Raw genomic sequence first — 10,381 nt, forward strand, 5'->3', positions numbered from 1 at the left:
CATTGAGTGGTGAAGCTAGACTTGAGAAGTTATGAACAAATCTCCTATAGAAACTTGCTAGACTATGAAAGCTCCTAACATCTCCTACATTTTGTGGGGTTGGCCACTCTTGGATGACTTTGATTTTCTCGGGGTCAACATGTACCCCATTTTTGTTTACTATAAAACCTAAAAACACTACACTATCTACACAAAAAATGCACTTATCTATATTAGCAAACAAACTATTTTTCCTAAGCACTAAAAGAACCTCCCTAAGGTGACTTAGGTGGGACTCTAGGCTTTGACTATATACTAATATATCATCAAAATAAACTACTACATATTTACCTATGCATTAGTGAGTCCAAAAGGCATCACTGAGAATTTATGACATTGTAGGATGAACATGACTTTGACAAAACTTGTATGGATTCAAAAATAAAAAAGACTCAACCACAAACACTTTGGACCGATTAAAACATCAATAAGACTCAAATAAAATTAAAAACAAAACAACCAACACAAAATACTCAATGGAACCTAAAAACAGTTTGGAAGCTCAAGAATAATTTGAACCAAAATAAAACCGTACAACAATTTAAAAACAGCAACACAATTAAATGACTTAAAAAATAGCAAGACAATCAAGGCAAGATGAACAACACGAATTTGAATAAAAATAAAAAATAAAATGAAGAGAACACTTATCTCTTGAAGAACCTTGCCTCTAAATACCAAATGATGGGTTGATACCAAAAAGATGGGTTGTTCTTCTTGGAGATTTGAAAAGGGTGGCGGAAGCAATGGATGTGATTGATCAAAGAGGGCTCATATAGAGCTATGAGTTCTTTGTAGGTGCATGAAAGGTATGGAGAGTGATTGGTTGGGCCATATCACTTGGAGAAAGGTGGAGGTGAAGATCAAAGTGTCTAACCTAGAGAGACTAGACAAGGGAGTAGAAACTTGCAATATTTGGCAGCATTTTAATCATAAAATTGATCTTACAAAACATGAGCCAAGCACCCCATTATATAGGTTCAAGTGCCTTGGAGAACAAGGAGCAAGGGTAAGAAGGGGAATACACAAAAGAGCAATTGTTAGGGTTTTGACTAAAGTCAATGTAGCACCCTAGGAACAAAGTTCTAGAAGCTAGGTTACTTCCTGTGGTCCTCTTTGAACATATAAAGAAACATTTCTCTGCCATCAGTAGCAGAGTTCCAATCTTCTTGAATCCTCTTTGTCATGGACCTAGTTGTTGGGCTTGAACTAGGGCTCGAGCTTGTGCCTCTTCCATCAGTATGCGTATTGAGGTCCTATAGTTTTTGAAATGGGTAAATAACATTGAAGTAAAAACCATAGAAAATTATTTGTCAATTTTTGCTAGTTGTAAACTAATTAAATAGTATGTTGAATTTTATTTTGATTATTAACCATGCATGCAAGAATAATAAAATAATTGAAAGTGACTAAATAATATATATTCATATGATTAAAAAAACTTAATTTTAATTACCGATGAGTACAATTAAGGTACCTTCATTTAAATATTTATTTTAACATCTAATATCACCTTCACTACAATAAAATTATTAAATAGAAACTAATTTTAGAGACAAAAATTAGTTACTATTTGAATAAATCAGAGATCATTTTATAAAATAAAATAATTATTGGTATTTAATCCTTATGCTACCAAGGTTTTAGCTACTTACTACTTTATATTCTAAATTAGTCTCTATTAGTCTTTTAGAGCTAATTTAGAATATAAAATATTAGTAACTAAAACATAGGTAGCTAACTTAGATACCAACTTAGAAACTATTTTATAATTTTTTATTAATAATAGAAAACCACTTTAGATATCAATAAGTTTTTAGTTTCTAAATTAGTATCTAGTTTAGTTAATATAGTGACTAATTATTTTTTTGTCTCTAAATTTAATTGCTATTTAATAATGTTATTGTAGTGTTTATAGCATTTGTTATTTTGATAAAGTTTAGGAATGTTTATTAAATATAATAAATAAAAGGAATTATGAACCTCTCGAAGTAGAATCAAGTGTCTATGTGTTGTGAGTCAGTAAAATATGATAAAGATGAATTATGATAGACACAACTTGGTTTGGTGAAAATGCATGAAATTGATGACTTTATGTTGATAATTAAAGTTATATTTATATTAGAATTTTTAAAAGTAGTTAGCTTACCCTAAACCCTAAACACAAGTAGATGATAATACCGATTCATCATGAGCAACGGAAGGATGAAAATATTTTATTTTATTTTAAATATTTTGTTTTAATTTTATGTAAATATTTAAAAATTCTTACAGAAAAATATATATTTTAAAATACTGTATGAAAGAATTATATATATATATATATTTTGATATTTTATTCCGATTATGTTTATTATATGTAATAAAATAGGAATGTTAATAGAACAATAGTGTAAACACCGAATAAAAATCCACTTGAAGATAACTTCCTAACACTTGTGTAAATAAAAATATAGAACTTTATAAAAATAAAAATGAGTTATGAGATTATCTTCCTATTAGTGAAGATGTTATTATATAGACTTTTTAGTCATCACAAACAAAAATATAATTACAAACGGTTATAACAAATGAAATTATGAATTCACTTTGATTAATAATAAATATTATCCTATATACTTGGGGTGTAGATACCTTCTTTTGCTAAGAAGAACATAAACGGACATAATCTAAGAAAGTAGCTAATAATTATTGTATGAACACCACAATGGGAATAATTTGGAGAAGCAACTTCAGTATTAAGTGCTTACAATAAGGATAGGAAGTGCTTACAGAATAATCTGAATTAGAAACACTGTCAAAACATTCATTCATTTCAAACAAACAAAAATCTGAGATGATATCTGATATTTGTCACTAACTTTATAATTTAATTAGAAGATGGCACCACTTTAGTTCTTTAGCCCTCAACAACCAATGGAAAACACAATAAAATATAAGAAAAGAAGGTCAATTAGTTATTGTTTTTTTCATTTTTAAACAGAAGTATTAGACAGAAAGAATATTGGATTAAGATTAGTAATCCAACTTCAGAATCCACTCCCTTCACCTCAATCAAACAAAAAATCTTTAGTCTGTGAAGTCCTTGTCATGTACTATTGTTTTTCACAAGCTTTTGTTGCATCCTAGACATCATAGTTGACCACCTAGGTTGTACAAAATTATATAGTTGAAGCTCATGGGATCTAGAAATCTAGAAATCTAGAAAAGAAAGTAAAAGAAGATGATACACTGATTAAAAGAACACACACTGATAAGAAAACAGTTTTGTGTAGAAGCTATTAGCATGTAAAAGAGATGAGTAAGAACCTCTTCTGAGGTGGATGAGTGAATCCTTTCCTTTACCCTCAAAGTTTACTTCCTTTTTATTATAATAATAGTAAGAAAAGAGAAAGGCTTTGGTGAGTTTACACTTTAGCTAAAGAATTGGAAGAGCCCACCATTGAATGAGATTCATGTATACATTGGATGTAGCTCATCTCACTCTCACCCCTTCTACTCAAACAAAAAAAAAAGGGGAAAAGAAGTGAACTTTAGTTCTTAAATCGTTATCATTTAGCATTGTTTGGTTGATCACTTGCCAAAAGAACATATTGAAGGAGGATTGTCCTTCTCATGTCACGGACATGTCCAGCTAAAATATTATGCTTTGCTTCAATCATCATGAAAGAGAATGTGGGCAAAAGATGGTAAATAGTTGGATCGACCCTTCAAGTGTGATGCTGAAAAAAGAATTTGGGAAACCTCAAAACAAGCCTATTAGCTAGCCTACGAATATGACTACTCCAAAGATTCCATTCTCAAGATTTAAGTGGCCTACTTCTTGATCTTTCTTTATATATTATTTGGTAAAGGATCTACCCCTATCACTACCTAGGTCTTCCTAAAGAAAAATCCAGATCTCCAATGTGATAACTTATTTAAATCTGTCATCTTCCTCTTTGTCATCATTGGCTCTCAAGGAATGAAAAAACGTTATTCTCATTTAGAAAGAATGAAGGGATGGAGACCTCTTAATCATCTATCATTAAACTTTTAATCTAAGATTTGCAAAAAAGGAAAAGCAGGATCATCATGATAAAGAAGTTGGACACGTAAAGTTAAAGAAATGTTTGTCCAAAGGTGAATATGATAGGAAGAATCATAATTTTGTGAAAGAGAATGATTAAAGTACATCCAACTGAATAAACAGAAAAGCAAGAAGCAATGGAGTTGAGTGGTACGTATATTATATCAACACTTCTACAAACAACATCCACTGCTTAAAGGAGTAAAGTAAGTCTCACGATGTGATTTACATTCTGCAATTTTATATTGTTTGCTTCTAATTGGTGACTAAATCAGTTCCCCTGCAATACCAAGTGCATGATAGGGCCATGAGTCCAATAATGAGAGGTAATTGTCTGCCCTTGTGTTAAATATATGCTCAATGATTAGAGGGAGTATTTTGTTGGCTAGAGCACATTATACACTTGAATTTGATAGAATCATACAAGCCATCTATATGTTTGTATCATAAAAAGATGTGGTGTAGCTCCTTACAATGAAATCTTTCCAATGTGCACGTGTAGTCAATTCAATGGTCCTACTAGAGTTGAACTAAATCAAGGGGCAGCCCCTAAGCCTAGAGTAGGATTGTGTGGCATTGACTATTCTTAATTCAAAAGATTTCTTATTAATTTGAAAAGATTTTTCAGCAATGAATGGGGTAATTATCACACCAACTTGATTATAGCAGAATAGACCTCAGATGTTGTGGTCAATTACATGTGGTGGTGAGCATGAAATATTGCTAATGAAGGGGTGTGACCATAATGATAATTGGATGGAAAGAGGGTGATGTTTTGGTAATTAAGATGTTAGATTAGCAGGTGAGAAATGTAGATTCTCATTTGTTGGTTTATGTATCAGACAAGGACTAGATGACAGATTGGTCTGTGGTGTGCAATCATCAAAGGGTGATTGAAGCCCACAAGAGGCAAAAGGAGAGAACAAGTGGGCCATTTCAATGTTTTATTTTTTTCTTCTTTTCTTTTCCTTGTTTATTCTCTTAAAAGGAGGGGGAGGGTGGAGTTAAAAGAGCTTGAAATGGGGAACGGGGAGGGCCTTGGGAAATCTTACAATAATCCTCACTTTACATTGCACTTGATTTGACTACACAGTCACCAAACAGATATTCTTAGATAATCCGTTAGCATTTATCTAGCAAATGCACGAAGCCAAATTGCCAGAATTTTAGTGACCCCAAAACAGGTTGTTATTCCATGTGACTTTTGTTCAGTGTTTTATTACCAAAAGGGTCGTCCTAATCATTATCCTGAGGTTACTACTAATTCACAATATCAAACACTTTTCATAAATACAATTGGTTTTAAAGTTTTATTTATTCATGATATGAAAAAGTACTGTTTTTAGTTCGGATGAGTACTTAAGGCAGTGATTAACATATGTGGGGCCCCTTAAGGCCAATTTACAATGATGAATGAAATTCAAAGGGATGAAATTTTTAAGCACAGAAGATAGAAGTTGGCAATGACAGACACATTATGACAGAAAGTATGTATTATTGTAACATGGTGCTGTTCTTCTACTTCTACAACAACACAAGCCTGAATGATAGTGGATTTGCTTTGAATAAGAATTGGTAGGTAGGGGATTTTGTTACTTGGAGCAAAGTGGTCTACATATATGTATGTCTGTCCTATTGCCAAAATACGTACTATTAGGCAGAAGAATGGGACCAGTCGTTTTCATGAATCCTGACCAAGAGAGCTTCTGCACAAAAGATCACTGCAATCAGATGGCTATAAGCATCTACAATTCTGTCTCATTGTTAAAGGACATTTTGGTTATTGGTCTGATCGACCGCAACTGGTCATGGGGGCAGGAGGGGTGCATAATGGGACCCTACCTCTGCTGCCTCTATCCATTTTCATGTGAATCGCATACAGTTTTAGCCAGCTCATTTATTGTCCCAACTTCTCATTCGCACACACCCTCTAATATATGACTCAAAAAAATCAATGGAGTTTCCTGTTACCCTTTGTTTTTTTGAATCAAAGTTGTTAAGTGTGTGTTTGGTTTGGGATAGATATGCATATGTATAAATTAAAGTCATGCATAAGAGCTTACTAGCCCCAACCAAACCAGCATCATTGCATTGGTTTTGCTTATTGCTATAAACAATATATGTACATAGAAAGTTATCCATTTTGTTGCCTTACACTGATGAAATTAAACTTGATTTTACATGTAATGGAATGAACAAAGATGAATTGAATTGAACTGAACTCCTTAGCACTTAATTACAGAAGCTATATCTATATCACATGAAGGAGCAATTCTCATAAAGGTAGCATCAATGTTTTGAGAAGAGTTGATACATGACAGGAACACATAGGCCTGAGCACTTGACAAGCCATATTTCATTTCATAGAACTAATGAGGAGATTCCAAGCTGGAAAGAGCCGGGTTTGGCGGATCCTGTCCTTTGAGAGAAGCCAGAGACACACACATGGAGATGGGGGTTGTTGTTGCATTGCATTTCTGAAGCTTTCTGGTCCTAAATTCAAATTCTGAATGTCATAAAAAAATCTCATCTAGTTTTCTTTTGATGATTAACAAGGAGATTAAATGAAACGAACTACACTCATAAATGAAGAGAAAGGAATATATTGGGGAAAATTTACTTCAAGTAGTACATCTAAAGGTCCCCATCTCACTATTCATCTTGCCCCCTTCTAATATTGATTTTTCCCAAATCACTCACTACTATCCTTAAATAGAAACTAAGACGTTTGAAATGAAAATGGGAATAATATCATAGAGATTAATGTTAAAAAATTTTAAGAAAAAAAGGAGGAAAAAAAACTAGTTATTATGAATCCCAACACTGTGATAATGTTGAAGAAGCCTATTGGCTTCCCTGAGACCACTGAAGTAAGCTCCATGAGTTGTGGAATAATGAGTTCTGTGAGTTGCTTCCCCTGCAAACAAAATTTGAAGTGGAGATGAAGCAGAAGGCTGACAACTGCTATCTTTTGGCAATGGCTCGGCCATTGCATCTAAATCATCACCACTTGACCCTACTGCAACATAACTGTATGAGCCTAAAAACAAGGGATCAGTTCCCCATTTGCTCTTTAAGACTTTACTGAACTTCACCTCATTTTGGTGAGATCTCTCCTCAGAATTCACATTCCCATTGCACAATTTATGTGAACTGGAACCCTTTTGCCACTGAGGATGTTGTAGAAAGCACGAAACTGTGGAGGAAACTCCATTTATGATCTCCTCATCTTTGAGTGACTCAAGTGCTAGTGCTTCTTCCCCCACAAACCAAGACAAGAGGACACTAGATTTGTTGTAGATGGGGAAAAGGGTGGCTGTCCTCCTCATCCACCAGGGTATTTTCTTGTGCCTCGTTTCAGATTGAGGTGAATGGAAAGCCATTTGCAGGAAAGGGAACCCCTTGTTGGAGTCTTCATTTACATGTTCATGTTGATATTCAAGTTTCCCTCCTCCATGTTTTGGACTTAATTGCATAAACAACTTGTTAACAACCCCAAAACCAAGCCTTGAAATTGCCTCAGTTTTGGAAGGGGGAAGAGGAGGACAGAACATACCTGAATCATCACAAATAACAGATTTTAACACTCCCAGTGAAACTGTGACAATGACATGATCAGCAGACATAACGGAGCCATCACAAAAATGCAGCTTCACGGGCCTAGAAGAACAACAGCCATTTTCCACACTCTTCCTCTCATCAGGCTGCCACTCAATCCTTGTGACTTTTTTACCTAACTGAATCAAACCAGGTGGCAACACAGAAGCTAAGGACTCAATTATGCTTAAGTACCCTTTAGCAATTGTGATTTCTTCACCTGGGAACATTCTGTACTCACTTTCAGCACTATAATCCAGTGTCAAGAGGTCATCAGCTGATGTATAGGTCCTCTGGTTGTTCTCATGCATTGCAAATATTGCTTCCTCAAGCAACTTCCTGCTCCAGTCCCCACACCCTTTGACCTCCTCTTGCTCCTTTGAAATCTGGTAAGCCTCTAGGCCTTGTCTCAGAAAAGAGCCAATACTAAGGCTGTTCCCAGACCTGTTGGAAGCAACCTTAGCAGCCAAAGCAGCCAGCTTGTGATAACTTTCAAGTTCACCCTTTGCAGTGGCTTCATTGAGCTTCCCTTGAGAATATTCCATGAGGTTGTTGAAGAGCTTTGTAATGGGGTCAACAATGGAAGGGTGGAGATGGAAGCCACCTTCAGCAATGGTGATGGCCTCATCAGTGTTCCCGTCCATGCACTCCCAAGGTTGGTCAGAGCGCAGTGAGTGGATTTCTTGAGCAATTTTGTGAATTGGACTCCCTCCAATTCCATGGATCCATGTAGCACCCATCTCAATACGGTCACCACCAAACTCTGAGGTGTTGATTCTGCCACCAATCCTGCTTCCACCCTCCACAACACACAGCTCAAACAACTCCTTTGAGGCAGTGGCAGTGTAGAGCTTGTTGGCAGCTGTGAGACCTGCCATTCCTGCTCCAATTATCACTATCCGAGGCTTCTTCACCACCATTGTTACTTGAGACTACTCACAAGATTAGAAGATAGCTTTGCTTTTCACTCTTTCACAACTCTTTCACAACAGGCAAAGGAAAACAACAAAACTAATCACACACGGGGAGAACTAAACAAGACACAGAGTGGTACAACAACAACACAAGTGGTGTGAACTGTGAAGGTGAGATTTGAGTTACTGACAATCAATTTATAACTGGCCTCTCTGCTTCCTCACTGAATGCCCTTTTCTTGCACTTTTTTTTGAGGGGTGCACTCATGCCAATCACTAGCTCACTAGTGTAAATAAATAATTCTTATCACAACAATCCTACTACTAAATATCTCTTGAAAGGAAATAAAAATATAATCCAAAGTCACTCCACAGAAATAGTAAATGTAAAAAATCTTCTGCTGTTTCCATGATGAGATAATGTATGCATCCCAGGTTTTAAAATTCACCCACTGACCCACCCAATCTCAATCACACCACAATAATTTTCTACAATATCAGACTGTGATCAAATTACAAGTAGAACTGTCATCACTATTTAAAACACATATGGAGTACATTATCTGATGTAGTAGTGACATCTTTTTAGATTTTCACGTTGTTGTAGTTGTTTAGTACTATTTACTAATTACTAATCCCTCCTAATAAAGACAGGGTTCTACTTTTCCTTTAGCTAGAAAACACACACACACTAGAATTACAGGCAAATTCAAAATGGTTGAATCTCACTCAAGTGTTACTTAAAAATTGATATCGGCATGGGTAGGTGTGTCCCACAGCCATAAATGCCCACGAGTGAGTAAATAATTCAGAGACAGTCACTGAGCACTGAGCTATAAGACTAATGTCTATGACTACAACCTATGCTATGCAGAGGGAAGGGGTTTACCAGAGGGGGGAAAATCAAAAGAAATTACACAACATTACATGATGTGAAAGAAATGAAAAAAATGTGAAAACAACAATAAAATAAACAAGAAAGAAAGAAAAAAAGTTTGATAGTGCCCTTCACCAACCTCACATGTAAATAGAGTTAGGGACGGCCCACCAACTGAACAAGTCAATGGTCCTGATCAACCGATGGAGTGTCCTTGGATGAGTCCTAAGGAGGACACCCTACACACAATTCCAACAATTATAATCAAATTGCTGCACACTCTCATCTCTCATTCCCATCACTCACTGTATTATTGTTTTCCTTATTCTTTACACTAACCCTCTTCTTTTCACTTCCTCAAATCTTCAAAATAAGATTACAAAAAAACTTGGCCTCATGTGTGACAGTAAACATCAGCACATCAATCAAATTTATTCATAGTTTTCTGAAAACATTAATGTTTTGTTTGGATTAGAAATTGTTTGAATTGAAAAGCAAAAAATTAAAAACATAGATATAAAAGTGTGAAGATCTGAGAAGAAAGTGTGAAGAACGTTTAGGATGTTTGACATCCTTTTATCCGTCTCCGTCTTTAACTATAGTACCACTCCAGAATCAAACAGTGTGAAAATGAGATTGCAATAATTAAACAATCAAACATTGAGTTCAACTTTTATCACAATGTCTTTAAATAATTGAAGAAACATATAAAGCAATTTATTAAGTTATACAACAATCATCTCAGAATTATACCAACCATGATTGAAAAACAGAGTAAAATTCACTACATCACTGTTAAACTCTATGATTTACAAATCAAGCTGTATTCTAAAAACACTACATCAGATATATCTAAGCAGATGTTGCCAATTTCATATATGTAAC

General features: G+C 34.9%; 1 protein-coding gene across 1 annotated transcript; it reads right to left on the reverse strand.

Annotated features, from left to right (window-relative positions):
• Positions 1 to 6,229: 6,229 nt before the first annotated feature.
• LOC137821062 (probable polyamine oxidase 5) lies at positions 6,230 to 9,577 on the reverse strand. Its single transcript, XM_068625481.1, has one exon. It carries the CDS (start codon positions 8,623 to 8,625, stop codon positions 6,910 to 6,912), a length of 1,716 nt encoding a protein of 571 aa, XP_068481582.1. The 5' UTR covers positions 8,626 to 9,577; the 3' UTR covers positions 6,230 to 6,909.
• Positions 9,578 to 10,381: the final 804 nt, after the last annotated feature.

Source organism: Phaseolus vulgaris, chromosome 9, assembly GCF_000499845.2.
Source record: "Phaseolus vulgaris cultivar G19833 chromosome 9, P. vulgaris v2.0, whole genome shotgun sequence".
NCBI lineage: Eukaryota > Viridiplantae > Streptophyta > Magnoliopsida > Fabales > Fabaceae > Phaseolus > Phaseolus vulgaris.